The following is an 18,044-nucleotide window of genomic DNA, read 5'->3' as shown; positions in this document are numbered from 1 at the left end:
GTACTTTTTTTAATAATACAGAAGTTAGATTTTAATACTTTCTTCATTTTAGTCAGTGTTGTTGCATTTATACTGTTCATTGTTAAAGTGCCATTTTATAGTAAAATGCCTGTAATAAAATCCCCAACTTCAATTAGTGAATGGTATGAATTCTTACCTACGTAAAGCTTTTGACTAAAATGACAAAAGTGGTATTATTTCTGACAAGGTCATGCTTATTTTTCTAAACTCTAGAATGTGTGCCCATTTGACTCAGCCTCTCATAGGATAACCTTCATGCCAGAGTTGATCTTATGAAACTAAAATGTGCTTCAAGCGTATGTTCAAAGTCCTATTTAACACAGTCAGATTTCCTTTTTTTCCTTTTTGTAATTATTTCCCTTTTGCTATAGTGCATATTTGATTACAAGTTCCTAGAAAGAACTTGAGTTATGATTCTAATGGTGATAATGCTTAAGATACAAAAACTGTATAATTGTGTTGATCCATTCTAAACTTTATGTTCAGTTCATCATGTACTTTTCCTAAATTAAGTTTATTTTTCTGTTTGAGATTGAAATGATTGAGGGAACAGGTTAGAGGGCCTGAATGGCCAACTCTTGTTTCTGTGTTTCAATTTAAAATGTTGATTGTGTTGAACAATTCAAATACATGTTTACATTTAAATCTAAAGTGCTACTTTTGCTTCTCACTTTGAGTCAGAAGAGCATGATTTCAAATTCCATTCTAGAGACTTGACTGTGTTACCTAAGATAATAAGTACTGAGTGTGTTGCTGGAAAATCAGAAGGAGCAGGAAAATCGACGTTTTGGGTCGGAGCCATTCATCAGAAATGCTCATTCCTGATGAAGGGCTCCAGCCCGAAACGATGATTTTCCTGCTCTTCAGATGCTGCCTGACCTGCTGTGCTTTTCCAGCAACACACTCTCAACTCTGATCTCCAGTATCTGCAGACCTCACTGTTTCCTAATAGGTGCTGAGGATGAACTGCATTGTTCAATGTTCTGTGTTTCAGAGGACTACGGATGCTGGCAATCTGAAACACGCAAAAACAGATATTGCTAGAAAAACTCAGCAGGTTTGTAGCATCTGTGAAAAGTGAAACAGTTAATGTTTCCAGTCCAGGGACCCTTCAATCAGAACTCCGAATTCTTCCTGTTGTCCTAGCTGGAATTCAATCCTCAGATAACACTTAGCACTAATGGCTATTATCGCAGTTATTTGTGGGTCCTTTATGTGCAAATTAACTGCTGCATTTTCTTTAATACAATATTGCAACATGTACCATTGGCTACAAACCTCTAACACTTTTTAAATTCAAGTTCTTTTCTAGCTTTTTAAACAATCCAATTATTTTATTTGTGGTCTAATCTCTTTTCCTGAACATTCAGTATTTACCATTCTATGTAACATTCAAATTCCTTTTTAAAAATGCCTGTTTTACTTTGAACTCATTTCCCCCCATTTGTATTTAGCTGTAATCTTAATACTTCAATAAAATTAAGATCCATATTCATAAATTTATATTTCACAAATATTTTGACATCAATTTAATTGTCTTGTTTATCTAATCAAATTGAATTAAGGTTTAAATTCAAAAGCAGTTTCTAAATTGTTCTACTTGATTGTCTCAACGCACTTATTTTGCTTTTCTAATTGAATCAATGATAAAGACCAAAAGGCAATAACAAGTAGGAAGCCTTCTCTGCCATTCAACAGATTGTGGCTGATCTGATATTCCTAACATCCACTTTCCTGCCCTTTCCCCATCACCCTACAATCAGGAATTGTATCTATCTCAATCCTAAATATGGATATGAACTTTGCCCCACACAACTGTCTGTGGTAAGGAGATCTGAAGACACTCAACCATCTGAGGGAAGAAATTCCTCCTCATCTCAGTCTTCGATTGGCACCTCTTTATTCTGCGACTATGCCACCTGGTCCTCGACTCTTCTATGAGGGGAAACATACTCTCAGCATTTATCTTGTCAAATCCCTGAAAAATCTTGTAAGTTTCAATGAAGTTCACCTGATTCTTCCAAGCTATAGTGAATAGAGTCCCAACCTACCTAGTATTTGCTCATCAGACAATTCCTCCAAACCATGCATCATCCTACTGAACCTTTAAATTGCCTCCAATACAATGATATCTTTCCTTAAATAAGGGGAGCAAAGCTGCACTCGGTTTTCCAGATATAGCCTCATCAGCTCCTTGTACAGTTGCAGTAAGACTTTTATACTCCAATCCCAGTAAAATAAAGGCCAACATTCCATTAGCCTTCCTGCTGCTTCTATGTGCTAGATTTTTGTGGTTTGTACATGACTCCCCCCAAGTCTCTCTTTGTGGTGCAGCTTTCTGCAGATTTTGCCTATTAAATAATATTCTGATCTTGAATGAATTAACTTTACTGTCATGTACTGAAATGAGTACCATGGTAAGTTTATAAGTTGCCACTTATAGTGCCATCCTAGTACAAGGTACCTCGGTACAGCATTACAGATTAGTTAGTGTAACAATGTCGCCAATACAGTGCTATCTTCGGTACAGTGTACCTAGGTTATTCGGTAGTTGCAAAATAGAAATGAAAACTATGTTAAATTACAGTTATACACAGCGTGGGTCATAAAAATAAGTTAGAAAGACAACCATTGCAGTTTCTCTCAAAGGGGTCTCTGCAGCAGACCAGTGCAGGAGGCACCCATATTGGGGGCATGGAATGCGCTGCCTGTGGGAGTGGCAGAGTCAGAATCATTGGCGACCTTTAAGCGGCAATTGGATAGGTACATGGATGGGTGCTTAAGCTAGGACAAATGTTTGGCACAACATCGTGGGCCGAAGGGCCTGTTCTGTGCTGTATTGTTCTATGGTCTGACCGCTGGCTGCTGCCATGCTCCAGTCTGGATCATTGACCCTGCTTTGCAGTGAGCCACTGGTTGCTGGCTTTGGGCCGCCGACCTGCTCGTCCATCCAAAATGAACCATTTCCCTTTTTTCCGTATTATACTCTATTTGCCCACCTACTTAACCTATCAACATCTTTCTGTAAACTATTTGTACCCCTTTCACAGCATGCGTTTCCCACTATTTTTGTGTCATCTACAAATTTGGTTACAGCACATTCACCTCCTTCCTCCAAGTCCTTGATATTGTATATAGTTGAGGTTCCAGCACTGATACCTGTGAAACCCCACTGGTTACAGATCACTGACCTGAAAAATAACTCCTTAACCCCCCCCCCGCCTTGCTGTTTCCTGCCTGTTAGCCAATTCTCTATCCATGCTACCTCCAACACTGTGGGCACTTATCTTATTACTTGACCTTTGGTGCAGTACCTTGAGAATGCCTTCTGGAATTCCAAATACAACGCATCTACTGGTTTCCCTGTACCCACTCTAATTGAAATTTCCTTGAAAAATTAATAAAACTGATCAGCTGTGGTTTCCTCTTCATGAAGCCATGATTACTGTGCTCAATTAGATTATGATTTTCCAAATGTCCTGCTATTCCATCCTTAATAATGGGTTCAAATACTTTTCCAACAACATATGTTAGGCTAATCAGCCTATAGCTACCCACATTTTAGCCCCAGTTTGTGAACAGGGATGCCACATTAGCAGTTTTCCAATCCTTACACTTCTCCAGACTCAAGGAATTTTGGAAAATTACAACCAATGTATCCATCAGATCTGCAGCTACTTTTTAGGGTCCTAGAATTAACCTAAAGATCTAATTGAATTGCAAATTCTGATTCAAGTGCATGCTCATAATGAGGTGTCTTTCATTCTTCGATTCATTATCTTATTTTTAAAATTCAAAATGTATTTTTTGGTTAAATCGTGTCCTCGCAATTTAGCTAAGAACATACACCATAAAGTTAATTTCAATTTAGTGTTAGAATATTCATTAGATGTTAAATGTGGAGATCCGAAAAGAATCAGTTTGTGAAATGTACTGGGGTTTGTACAAAGAACAAAGAAAATTTACAGTCAAGGAACAGGCCCTTTGGCTCTTCAAACCTGAGCCAATCCAAATGTACTAGGAGAAAATGAGGACTGCAGATGCTGGAGATCAGAACTGAAAAATGTATTACTGGAAAAGCGTAGCAGGTCAGGCAGCATCCAAGGAGCAGGAGAATCGATGTTTCAGGTATAAGCCCTTCTTCAGGAATGAGGAAGGTGTGCCAAGCAGGCTAAGATAAAAGGTAGGGAGGAGGGACTTGGGGGAGGGGCATTGGGAATGCAATAGGTGGAAGGAAGTTAAGGTGAGGGTGATAGGCCGGAGAGGGAGTGGGGGCAGAGAGGTCAGGAAGAAGATTGCAGGTCAAGAAGGTGGTGCTGAGTCCGCGGGTTGGGACTGAGATAAGGTGGGGGGAGGGGAAATGAGGAAGCTGGAGAAATCTGCATTCATCCCTTGTGGTTGGAGGGTTCCTAGGCGGAAGATGAGGCGCTCTTCCTCCAGGCGTCGTGGCGATGGAGGAGGCCCTGCAGTCAGCCCTACCCCAGCTCAGGACAACACTCTCACAGACCTGCAAAGGACCTCTATTGTTCTTCATCTTCAGGAGAATCCATACACTAAACAAACAGTTCCTCCTAGCCATATTGGAAATTAAAGATAGTAAGTACCAAAAACTTTCATGTACTTACCACCACACTCCGGATTCCTCAACCGTTCCAGTATCTTCCATCAGCCTCCGGAATCGCTCGGGCGCCATTACCCACGCGGCCGCTACAATAACCGCCACCGCGAACCATGACGTCATTTCTGCCCCCACTGACCATGCAACCTCCGCGATCGCCGCCCAGACAACCGCCTCCACGATCGCCAGGAAGACCATCGCCGACAGGTTCGCAGCCTCTGCGGGGTCCACAGCCACCGGGAACAACACCGTTTCTGCCGTCGCCGCAGCCACCTCCACCCCTGGAGTTGCCATCGCCGAAACTACTTCCGCCCCCAGTACGTCACTCACCTGCACAATGACCCCTCCACGCCGATCTCCGCCTCCACGCCGATCTCCGCCTCCACGCCGATCTCCGCCTCCACGCCGATCTCTGCCCCCAGGCCCAACTCCACCCCCACACCTAACCCCACCCCTACTCCCAGCTCTAGCCCCAGACCAGGTCCTAGCTCCCAGCCCTGCCGTAGTTTCACTATCCCTCCAGACCTCCCCCTCTCTGAGGATGAAAGATCAGTCCTCAGCAGAGGCCTCACTTTCATCACCCTACGCTTGCGGATTAACGAGTTCAACACGCGGCAAGACATCGAACAATTCTTCCGCCACCTTCGCCTCCGCGCCTACTTCTTCAACTAGGATTCTCGCCCACCCTCTGACGACCCCTTCTCCCGCCTCCAACATACTCCATCCACCTGGACACCCCGTGTTGGCCTCTTACCTGCCCTCGATCTCTTCATAGCCAACTGCCGCCGTGACATTAGCTGCCTCAACCTGTCCACCCCCCTCACCCACTCCAACCTCTCACCCTCGCAACGTGCAGCCCTCCACTCCCTCCGCTCCAACCCCAATCTCACTATCATACCAGCAGACAAGGGAGGCGCGGTGGTAGTTTGGCACACCGATCTTTGCATTGCTGAGGCTAAACGCCAATTCACGGACACCTCCTCCTACTGCCCCCTTTCAGTCAGTTTATAGTAAATGTCCGTGTTGAGTTTGTCGCCCGAGATAGAAATGGAGAGGTCTAGGAAGGGGAGGGAGGAGTCTGAGATGGTCCAAGTAAAGTTGAGGTTGGAGTGGAAGGTGTTAGTAAAGTGGATGAACTGTTCAACCTCCTCGTGGGGGCACGAGGTAGCACCGATACAGTCATCGATGTAGCGGAGGAAAAGATGGGGATGGTGCCAGTGTAGTTGCAGAAGATGGACTGTTCCACATATCCGACGAAGAGGCAGGCATGGCTGGGGCCTGGTATGACCTCATAGTCCCAACAACCCACACCGCCCGTTTCTACCTCCTGCCCAAAATCCACAAGCCTGACTGCCCCGGCCGACCCATTGTCTCAACCTGCTCCTGCCCCACCGAACACATCTCTGCATACCTCGACACGGTCCTGTCCCCCTTAGTCCAAGAACTCGCCACCTACATTCGGGACACCACCCACGCCCTCCACCTCCATGATTTTCGCTTCCCCGGCCCCCAACGCCTTATCTTCACCATGGACATCCAGTCCCTATACACCTCCACACCCATCATGAAGGCCTCAAAGCCCTCTGCTTCTTCCTTTCCCGCCAACCCAACTAGTACCCTTCCACTGACACCCTCCTTCGACTGACTGAACTGGTCCTTACTCTGAACAACTCATCTTTCCAATCCTCCCACTTCCTCCAAACCAAAGGTGTAGCCATGAGCACCTGCATGGGCCCCAGCTATGCCTGCCTCTTCGTCGGATATGTGGAACAGTCCATCTTCCGCAGCTACACTGGCACCAATCCCCACCTTTTCCTCCGCTACATCGATGACTGTATCGGTGCTATCTCGTGCTCCCACAAGGAGGTTGAACAGTTCATCCACTTTACCAACACCTTCCACTCCGACCTCAAATTTACCTGGACCGTCTCAGACTCCTCCCTCCCCTTCCTAGACCTCTCCATTTCTATCTCGGGTGACCGACTCAACACGGACATTTACTATAAACCAAACGACTCCCATAGCTACCTAGATTACACCTCCTCCCACCCTGCCCCCTGTAAAAGCGCCATCCCATATTCCCAATTCCTTTGCCTCTGCCGCATCTGCTTCCAGGAGAACCAATTCCAATGAAGGTAAGCATGCAGGTACAGCAGGTAGTGAAGAAGGATAATAGCATGCTGGCCTTCATAACAAGAGGGATTGAGTATAGAAGCAAAGAGGTTCTTCTGCAGCTGTACAGGGCCCTGGTGAGACCACACCTGGAGTACTGTGTGCAGTTCTCGTCTCCAAATTTGAGGAAAGACATTCTGGCTATTGAGGGAGTGCAGCGTAGATTCACGAGGTCAATTCCTGGAATGGCGGTACTACCTTACACTGAAAGACTGGAGCGACTGGGCTTGTATACCCTTGAGTTGAGAAGACTGAGAGGGGATCTGATTGAGACATATAAGATTATTAAAGGATTGGACACTCTGGAGGCAGGAAACATGTTTCTGCTGATGGGTGAGTGCCAAACCAGAGGACACAGCTTAAAATACGGGGTAGACCATTTAGGACAGAGATGAGGAGAAACCTCTTCACCCAGAGAGTGGTGGCTGTGTGGAATGCTCTGCCCCAGAGGGCAGTGGAGGCCCACTCTCTGGATTCATTTAAGAAAGAGTTGGATAGAGCTCACAAAGATAGTGGAATCAAGGGTTATGGAGATAAGGCAGGAACAGGATACTGATTAAGGATGATCAACCATGATCATATTGAATAGTGGTGCAGGCTCGAAGGGCAGAATGGCCTACCCCTGCACCTATTGTCTATTGTCCGCCTTTCCTGACTGCCACCCGCAGACAGCGTGCAGCCCCAATCCCTTTCTTTCCGCCTTTCTTGCTGATTTTGGCAGCGCTCCGCTCTCCTCCCCTCCGTGTCTCGTGCCTGCAGGAGACTGATGCCAGGCACAGCAGCAGCAGCAGCAAAAATAACCTGCCACTCCATTGCCTGGCACAAGACAAGTGCAGAGGGGTGACTTGAGCAGCCACTGCTGGCGGAAAAAGCCTACTGCACCTGGCATTCCCAGGCGGTCTCCCATCCAAGTACTAACCAGGCCTGAATCTGCTTAGCTTCCGAGATCAGACGAGAACGGGCGTTTTCAGACTAGTATGGCCGTAGGCGCTGGCCCCTGCCTTTTCCCCCTACTTCAAGGCGTGCTGGCCAGCCACATTTCCTTTCTTGCTCTTTCTCTTTATCCCCTTTGGCTTTTTTTTCTCTTTTCTCTTTGCTCTTCCTCCTCCGTGCGTGCTTCCCTCCCTCCGTCCCTCCAGCTGCCTTTCAGCCAGCCCTTGCCCACCAGGCCCCTGTAGTCTCCCACATCCCCACACAGGCCAACTGCAAGCCCTCCCCCTGCTTCATAGGGCCGCAGCCTGCATTCTCTCATCCTTCCACACTCCTCCACCCCTCCATTTCGGAATGCCAGGCACTGACCAGTGGGGTACCGCACGGATCAGTACTGGGACCGCAGCTTTTTACAATCTATCTTCAGGATATACAAGATGGTATTAGCAATAACATTCGCAAATTTCATCAGCTGGGTGGCAGGGTGAAATGTGATGAGGATGTTAGGAGATTACAGGGTGACCTGGACAAGTTAGGTGAGTGCTCAGATGCATGGCAGATGCACTTTCACGTGGATAAATGGATCCTTATCCACTTTGGTGGCAAGAACAGGAAGGCAGATTACCACCTAAGTGGAATCAATTTAGGTAAAGGGGCAGTACAGAGAGATCTGGGGGTTCTTGTACACCACTCAATGAAGGTAAGCATGCAGGTACAGCAGGTAGTAAAGAAGGCTAATAGCATGCTGGCCTTCATAACAAGAGGGATTGAGTATAGAAACAAAGAGGTCCTTCTGCAGCTGTACAGGGCCCTGGTGAGACCACACCTGGAGTACTGTGTGCAGTTCTGGTCTCCAAATTTGAGGAGAGACATTCTGGCTATTGAGGGAATGCAGCGTAGGTTCACGAGGTCAATTCCTGGAATGGCGGGATTACCTTACACTGAAAGACTGGAGCGACTGGGCTTGTGTACCCTTGAGTTTAGAAGACTGAGAGGGGATCTGGTTGAGACATATAAGATGATCAAAGGATTGGACACTCTGGCGGCAGGCAACATGTTTCCGCTGCGGGGTGAGTGCCGAAACAGAGGACACAGCTTAAAAATACGGGGTAGACCATTTAGGACAGAGACATCTGGTCCTGGGGATTTGTCCACCTTAATAACCTCTAGCATACCCAACACATCTTCCCTATTTACGCCAACGTGACCCAGACTAATAAAACTTCTATCTCTAATCTCAAGATTCATCATGTTCCTCTTTTCAGTGAACACTGATGCAAAGTAATCATTCAAAATCTCACCCATTCTCTCAGGTTTGGCACACAGCCTTCCTTCATTATCTTTTAGTGGACCAATCCTTTCTCTAGTTACCCGCTTGCTTCTTATATAAGAATAAAATGCTTTGGGATTTTCCTTAATTCTGCTTGCTAAAACTATTTCATGGCCCATTTTTGCCCGCTTGATCCTTTGATTAAGACTTGTCCTACTCTTCCAATATTCCTCCAGGGCCCGTTCTGTTCTTAGCTGCCTGGACCTTATGTACACTTCCCTTTTCCTCTTGGCTAGTTGTACAATTTCTCCTGTCATCCACAGTTCATGAATCTTGCCCTTCCTATCCTTTACCTTCAATGGGACATGCCTATCCTACACTACCATTAACCTATCTTTGAAAGCCTCCCACATCTCAAATGTGGACTTCCCTTCAAATAACTGTGTCCAATCCACATTTCCCAGCTCCTGCCTAATTTTGATATAATTGGCCTTGGCCCAGTTTAGTACTCTTCCCTTCAGACCACTCTCTTTATCTAAGAGTATTCTAAAACTTACAGAATTGTGGTCACTGTTCCCACAATTGTGATGAGTTTTGCTGTAATACAGTTGATTTATTTCTCATTATTTTGCAATTATTAATCTGTTTTGTAGGCAAGATACTAAAATTGAGGTCCCTACCTGCGCTCTCAGGAGGATGGATAATATTAGATAGCACTGTTTGAAGTTGAGTTAGGGAGTTCATTGATCACTCAACCAACATAGCCAAACAAAGTAACTGCTAATTTGGTGTTTGCGGAAAATAGAAACTGACAACTTGTTGTACTGGAGAGCACTATCAGCTCTTCATGAGTTCGCTGGACAATAAAGGAGCTATCCAAGCTTAATCCCTCTTTGCAGTTCTTGATTCTTACCCTGTAGGTGACATTTCCAAATGATTTTATAAATGCCATGATGAATTTTGTCTCTCTCACCCTTTCAGTTCAGGAGTCCCTTCACTTCCACACACACTCTGAGTGTTATGTGTTCTAATGATCTCCTCTCAAATCCTTCTGCCAATAACCTGAAAGTTACCGTGAAGTAACATGATTTGAAGGTACCGGCGTTAGACTGGGGTGGACAAGTTAAAAATCGCACAACACCAGGTTATAGTCCAACAGGTTTACTTGGAAAGACTAGCTTTCAAGACGCTGCCTCTTCATCGGGTGGTTGTGGAACATGATCATACAACACATTATTTATAGAATTTGTTACAGTGTCATGGAGTTGTAATGATATATTAAACAACTTTAGTTAAAAATCACACAACACCAGGTTATAGTTCTTAAGCAACTTTAGATTTAGTCTTTCATCTTTACATTCTCAAATTGGCATCAGCTTATCTAATAATAGGTGTCATCTCAGCTCAGACAATGCATTAAATGTGTGAAGGTAAAGTCCGTACCAATGTTGAGTGAATTCTATTTCCAAAGTTGGTTCCACAGAACCTTGCATTGATACATACATTTTGTTTTGCTCAAAAACTGCAATTCTGCAAATATAAATTCACCTCATAAACTTGTATGTGTGCACGAGCAGGAGAGACAGAGTGGGTGTGTGTATGTGAGTGGGCGTGAGTGCATGTGAAAGAGTGTCTGCATAGCTTGGTCAAGTATGTGTATGAGTATGATAGGTATCAGCTTGTGAGAGGGTGATTGTGGGGTGTGTGTGTGTGTGTGTGCAAATGAGAGTAAGCTAGTGTAAAAGACAGGGTCTGCATGAGTATGTAGGTGTGTGTGTGTGAATGAGAGAGTGTATAGTGCAGTGGGGTTACTTGTAGTGTGACATAAACCCAAGGTCCCGATTGACGCATTCCCCCTGGATATCCAACTTGGCTATCAGCCTCTACTCGGCCACTTTGCATTGTTACTTGTCCCGAAATCCGCCTTGGAGGATAGTCACCGGGTGGTCCAAGGCCGAATGTCCCAGACAGCTGAAGTGTTCTCTGACTGGTAGGGAACATTCCTGTCTGGTGATTGTTGTGCGGTGTCCTTTCATCCGTTGTCATAGCGTTTGTTCAGTCTTGCCAATGTACCAAGACTCAGGGCATCCCCTGAGATAAACGACGAAAAACAGCGCAAAATGGCCGAGCAGAGGCTGATAGCCAAGTTGGATTCCCGGGGAGAAGGCCTCAACTGGGACCTTGGGTTCATGTCACACTACAGGTGAACCCACTGCATTGTACACTCTCTCTCACATGCGCGCGCGCGTGCACACACACACACCTACATACTCATGCAGACCCTCTCTCATACACAAGCTTTCTCTCGTGCGCACACAAATCCACCTTCTGCACTCACCCCCATGCACGCACTCTCTCACAGGCTTATACTCCATCACACTCATACAAGTACTTGACCAAGCTTATACACACTCTATCACATGCACTCATGCCCACACGTGTACACTCACATACACACACCCACTCTCCTGCATGCACACACATATAAGTTTATGGGTGAATTTGTATTTATAGAGTCATATTGCAGAACTACATTTTGTTTTGCTCAAAAACTGCATGTATCCATGTAAGATTCTGTGGGCCCCACTTTGGAAATAGAATTTACTCAACACTGGTACAGACTTTACCTTCACACATTTAATGCATTGCCTGAGCTGAGATGACACCTATTATTAGATAAGCTGACGCCACCTTGAGAATGTAATTCGGCGATTTACATATTAAAGAACCAAAACCACCAAATCCCACTCTAAAAGATGAAAGACTAAGTCTAAATTTGTTTAAAAGCTATCGCCTGGTGTTGTGTGATTCTTAACTAAAGTTGTTTAATACTGTATATCATTACAACTCCATGACACTGTAACCCTTTTTGCTATTAATTGTGTTGTATGATCATGTTCTATAACCACCCGATGAAGAGGCAGCGCCTCGAGAGCTAGTGCTTCCAAATAAACCTGTTGGACTATAACCTGTTGTGTGATTTTTTAGCGAAGTAATATAATAGAGAACAATAGTGATCAATTCAGAAAGCAACTGATAGGCTCGGGAGCCAATTGGAACTTGCAGAACTCAGAGAGTACTAAGTAATCTGCTCCTGTACCGCCGATTTCCACCGCTAGCTGGCACCATCCGATGGCCCTGGATCTAAACCTTGGTTGCGGAGTTTAATTCACTTTGTTGCTTTTTCCGAGCCGATATGACGCCCAGGTACTTGAGTTGTTTGAGTTGTAAGATGACTTTTAAATCTCCGTCTTTGCTGGAAAAGCACCGGGAGAAGTTTTGCATCGGGACTGAGGTCGGAAGAGCGTTGATAACTAAAACCCCTGAAGATATGGTGAAAAGTTTTTCTATATCTTTTCTAATGTCTTTTAAAAACAGACTGTATTTCCAAGCACAACACTGCCAAGACGCACTCAGTTGTGTTGTGACTGAGGTCTACTTTTAATTTTGGAGAATGAGTATACTTTTTGCAAATTCTTATTTGCATTATCTTCGTGGCAAACACAGTGGAAGGACTTCACTGTGCAAACTTGTAAAGATTCAACATTCAGAAGTGAAAAGAATTAAATGTGATGAATTATCATGGTCGACATTATGATTCATATGCATGTCCCTTCTATGGGTTTACTGCTGACCCTTTTTCTTAATTGATGGTATTTTTGATTTTGTTTTAATATTTAAAATGTATTTTTCAATTTAAATCGTGCGTTTATCACTTAAGCGTCTTTATATTGGGCGAAAGTGGGGACTGCAGATGTTGGAGATTTAGAGTCGAGAGTGTGTTGCTGGAAAAGCACAGCAGGTCAAGCAGCATCCGAGAGCACGCGAATCGACTTTTCGGGCAAAAGCCCTTCATCAGCCCTGACGTCTTTGTGTTGGATCTCGCCAGACATAACAATGGACAGCTGAAAATTAATTTCGTATTGGAAATGTTAACTTTTAGTTTCACACAATGTTTTTGTTTCATGCATTTGGATGTTCTCAGCCAAGGGCTGTTGCATAAGAATTCTTTTTGGGGGAAAAAAAAGTTAAATTATTGGCGTTTATTTCCTTGTTTCTTTCGCCATTGCTATTTCAATCCAGTATTTGTGGCTCCGTGATTGAAATGGATGGATTGTTCAAAACCTAGCAACAAGACCATGCGTTTATTATAACTCATCGAGTGTGTATAGTGTTTCTAAGTGCTGGTTGCTAGGGCGTAGGCATGACACTTGTCGCAAATTTACAGCTGTAAATTTAGAGCGACTCTGGTAGGCACAACCACATTGTTACCGCTGAAGTGATCCCAGTGTTTTCACCAGGCTATAGAAATAGCCAGAAGTCATTTCGTGAGAAAGAAGAGTGTGTGAGCAACAAGCAAACTTTAAACTTGTAGCAAGAAAAAAAACTTGAGCAGTGCTGCATTCTGCTCACTTTCTGTTGCCCCAGAAACTCGGACAATACGTAAAGATTCGTGAAAGAAAATAGAAAAGTTAGAAGCAAAAACAGAAATTGCTGGAAAAGCTCAACAGGTCTGGTAACTTCTGTGGAGAGAAATCAGAGTTAATACTTGTAGGGTCCCAGCTATCCTTCCTCAGAATTGGGTAGAGGAAAGGTTATCGGGCCTGGAACATTAGCTCTGATTTCTCTGCACAGATGCTGACAAACCTCCTGAGCTTTCCGACAGTTTCTGGTTTTGTTTCTGATTTCCACCATCCACCCTTCTTTCGGTTGTTGGAAGAGTTGGAATTGGATGCTAAGACACTAGCCAAAAAAAAACATAATCAAACCATAACACAAATGAATCAATTACAAGAACAAAAATAACTCTTCAAAGTGACATCCTGGAAAGAACCTAGTCAGTGTTTTGGCCATTGTGGGGTGTGTGGGAATGTGGAGTAATCAGAACAGCCATGATCTCAATGCATAGTCGTCTACTCCTGCTCCTGGTTTGTATGTTTGTGTGTTAATCTGAGCTGAAGAGCCTCCGGGATCCCTTCTAGAGTGCAGCAGAAAGAGGGCTTGACCCAGGTTAAGTTGGATGAATGGTTGCAAACCATTGGCAACATTGATTGTGAAAGGATGGTGCAAGTCTGACCAGTGTGGCATACCATAACTGCAGATCTCCTGGCAAGGAGTACCACAAACAGCAATAGCAGGAATAGACTTGTATGAATTGATACGTTTTTCCAGGGAGGACATTTACAATCATACAAAGAATGACATTGACAGGAAAAGACACACTGCTGCTGCCAGTCTGTTCTGAATATCTGCAATACATACAAATCCTCCCCACCCCAACCAAGAAGCCTTGAAATCTTCTGGGAGAGTTGAAAACTAGACTAAAAACTGACCAATTGGAGAAAGCATCAGCAACATTACTCTCTAACCCTTTAGATCACTGCAGCTAGTCCAAGAGCTCACACTTACTCAATATATTGTGTATTGTTGTATAACACCTTCCCTTTGTATGAAATAGTCTCTAGTCCAGCCAGAAGTGGACCCAGCTCTAATTAGAGCAGATCAGTGGTAAGCATAAGAGCTGACAGTTATGTTGCACAGAATCTTAGAATGAGTGACGGAAAGGGGCATGCATCTTGTCATATCTGTGACAGCTCCTCAAGAACAACTCATTTCATCCCTCTCCCCTACCCTTCTGTCACAACCCAACAAATATTCAGGTGCCTATCTAAGTTCCTTTTGAAAGCCAGTGTTGAATCAGTCTCCACTGCATTCTCAAGTTGTGTGTTTTAGATCATAATCACCTGCTGTAGTTCTCCTTTTCCCATTCACCCCAGTTTGCTCTGCTTTGGTTCTGAAGCTCTGGGTCAGTTTCTCCTTATGTGAAGTAACTAGACACCTCTCGATTTTTAAAATACCTTTACCATGTGACCTCTTCTCGAAGGAGAACAGCCCAAACTTGCCCAATTGTAGTTTTATTCTTTCACAACATGACAACATCACTGGCTCAGGCAGCATTTGTTGTCCATCTTTAATTGCCCTTTGAGGAGAGCCTATGTGACGTAGGTGTGCCACAATATTGTTAGATAGGGCGTTCCAGAATCTAAACATAAGCTCTATCCACATACCTGAAGTACCCCATTCCTAAAACTATTCTCCTCAATCTCTATTGTCTTTACATCCTTCCTCAAATGTAGTGCTAAGAATTAGACATAGTATTCCAGCTAAAGAAGATTCAAAGTTTTAAATTCATTGTAACATCCTTGCATTTGTAGTCGATGCTTTAAGTTATGAAGCCCAGGATTCCTCATTCCTTTAAAATTTCCTTCTGAATCTGTTTTGCTACTTTCAATGAATAGTACATGCATACCTCCAGGTCTTTCTGTTGGAATTATGCTGTTTATTTTCTATTTTCTCTCCTCATTCTGCCTACCAGTATGTCTTACTTGACATTTCGCTGCATTAAATTTCATCTGTCTTGCAGCCATCTATTTCATTTGTTTACACCTGTCACTCCATGTCTCATGGTTCACAGTAATTCCTCGATTTGCATCTCTTGCAAATTTTGCAGGTGTGCACACCCAAGCCAACATCATAGAGGTCAGTTGAGAAGATGCATTGTTTTCTGGGAAATGAACCATTTCCTGACACTTAACCCAGTTTCTGCCCCAATTAAACTCGCGATCTTGGTACTGCCTAATCTATTTAGTTGAACACTTTATTCCCTTTGGTTTAACTTAGCCTGTGAGAATCATGTCATTAAGCACTTGCCACTATCAAGGGAAATCTGAAAATAGAATTGTGCTGATGACAGCATTAACAGCAGTGTGTAGGAGGCTACTACTAAGAACAACAGTTTAAGATGCAGTGGAAAGGTAGATAAGAAGGCATTAGAGAGCATCGGGTCCTATCAGCCCACATCTCCCTCACTATCAGCTGCACCGATGCAGCCAATGTCCATTTCCATCACCTGGTGTCTCTCTCTGTGCCCTGACCTATTGAGTATTACCAGAATATTGTTCGTTTTATAAATTTCAGTCTCTTCTAACAGCTTAATCAGCTGAAGGACTATAAGATACGCCGTGAAGAGCAGAGGAAGCAACGGGAAATGGAGGAGCGAGATAATCTGGAAGAAATGGATGAGAACGAGAGGAGGTTAATGTGTGATCATTTGACATCTGCTGAACAGGAAGACTTTGCCCAGGTAATGTCTACTAAGATAAGTAGCCATGATCTTAACAAAGTAAGCACTTCCAACTTTATCCTAACAAAAAGTGCACTAAATATATCACAAGAAGATAATATTGTATGTTTGGCCTTAACATTTCTCAAAGGCCTAAGACCCTTTCAGTTTAAAGGTGTCACTTAGGACCATAGGAGATACTGTTCCTGCATCTTTCACGGTGAAGGGGATAGTGGGAGCTGGGGAGGGTGGATTTACAAAGGTGTGTAAAGAATTGTGAGGGTGAAGACAAGGGATAGGAGAATAAGAAATGGGTTACAAAGTCAGGGGCAAGAACAGTGGATCAGAAAAGAGACAAAGGGGATGAGTACACTGCCGAAACCATGGTGACAGAGGAAGAGACTCAGTCAGCTTAACAATGGTAAGAAGGAGGCGTTGGATAAGCCATTGGCACTTAAAATTAATCAGGCACCTTGACTGGATGAGATGTCTTGTAAGGATATTGAAGGAAGCAAGAGTGGAAATTGCAGAGAGACAAACAATAACCTTAAAGTTTCGAGAAACTACTATTCAGGATAGAATTAATCGTCACATAAGAGGTTTGATTGATTCACAAGAGTCAATGCACTCTAATTGAGGCCACATCCTGGTAAACCTTTTTTGCATCCTGTCCAAAGCCTCCACACCCTTCCAGAATTGCACACAGTACTCCAAAGATAGCCTAACTAAAGTTTTAAATGGTTGCAACATGATTTCCCAATTTTTATACTCGCTGCCCTGACCTACAAAGCCAAGTACACCGTCCACTTTCTTTACCACCTCATCCATTTGTGTTGCCACTTTCATGATTCCTCTATAGTTCCTGCCATTTACTATATGATTTTAGAGAAGAAAGATGAGGGAGATCAGAGAAACTACTATTCAGGATAGAATTAATCGTCACATTCTCTTCTGTAGAAAATGCAGAAGAGAATGATGTTGGGAAGAGTTTTTATGTCCTTGGTGCCTTTATAATTAGTGAAATACCTTTCAAACTGCAGCCTGTGACTTCTAATTCATTTTTTGGCCTCTTCTTTTGTGCTCCACTTACCTGGGGATCTGCGCAGACTTGCATTAAATGCGAGGAAACATGCATGGAGCTTGCCATGACCCAAAGAATACACTGGGATAATGCGGCATTGGGAGGAAAAGATGCATTTTGACCCTATGTAAGTGTGAAAAGAAAAATCCATCCCCCCAACTACAAAAATGAAGATCAATTTGAAAATCAGCATAGTTGTTGCCAGTTTACATTAACAAGAGTTCTTTAGTACAAGTTGCCAAACTTGAATTAACCAGGATCAACTCAATATTTGGATAATATACCGATATGTTTTTGCTTAATTACTCATCTATTTGTTATGAACCTTTTCAATTATTCATAAGAATATTACTGAATGGCAAATAGAATTAAGGAGAATCCAGAGGGCTTTTACAAATATATTAAGGACAAAAGGGTAACTAGGGAGAGAATAGGGCCCCTCAAAGATCACAGAATTGCTGTGCTCTTCCAGCACCACTAATCCAGAATCTGGTTTCCAGCATCTGCAGTCATTGTTTTTACCCCTCAAAGATCAGCAAGGCGGCCTTTGTGTGGAGCCACAGAAAATGGGGGAGATACTAAATGAATATTTTGCATCAGTATTTACTGTGGAAAAGGATATGGAAGATATAGACTGTAGGGAAATAGATGGTGACATCTTGCAAAATGTCCAGGTTACAGAGGAGGAAGTGCTGGATGTCTTGAAATGGTAAAGGTGGATAAATCCCCAGGACCTGATCAGGTGTAGCCGAGAACTCTGTGGGAAGCTAAAGAAGTGATTGCTGGGCCTCTTGCTGAAATATTTGTATCATCGATAGTCACAGATGAG

At 43.7% G+C, this 18,044-nt stretch overlaps 1 protein-coding gene and 1 non-coding gene across 3 annotated transcripts in view; one reads left to right on the top strand and one right to left on the bottom strand.

Moving 5' to 3' along the window:
• Positions 1-7,681: 7,681 nt before the first annotated feature.
• On the bottom strand, positions 7,682-7,800 carry LOC122539658. Its single transcript, XR_006309140.1, has one exon. It is a non-coding gene; the product is annotated as a 5S ribosomal RNA (ribosomal RNA).
• A 4,260-nt stretch (positions 7,801-12,060) lies between these two features.
• The window catches only part of LOC122565145 (coiled-coil domain-containing protein 17-like), a 53,345-nt gene continuing 47,361 nt past the window's right edge, over positions 12,061-18,044 (top strand). Inside the window, exons 1-2 of one of the 2 annotated variants that reach the window (XM_043720831.1) lie at positions 12,061-12,218; positions 16,003-16,155. In XM_043720831.1, coding sequence (XP_043576766.1) covers positions 16,060-16,155 — 96 coding nt within the window. In that variant the 5' untranslated portion in view covers positions 12,061-12,218; positions 16,003-16,059. Of the gene's footprint in view, positions 12,346-16,002; positions 16,156-18,044 lie in introns of both variants that reach the window. The other variant, XM_043720821.1, reaches the window with a different exon arrangement.

Source organism: Chiloscyllium plagiosum, chromosome 2 (assembly GCF_004010195.1).
Source record: "Chiloscyllium plagiosum isolate BGI_BamShark_2017 chromosome 2, ASM401019v2, whole genome shotgun sequence".
Taxonomy (NCBI): domain Eukaryota; kingdom Metazoa; phylum Chordata; class Chondrichthyes; order Orectolobiformes; family Hemiscylliidae; genus Chiloscyllium; species Chiloscyllium plagiosum.
This window is presented reverse-complemented; position numbering and strand designations above follow the sequence as displayed.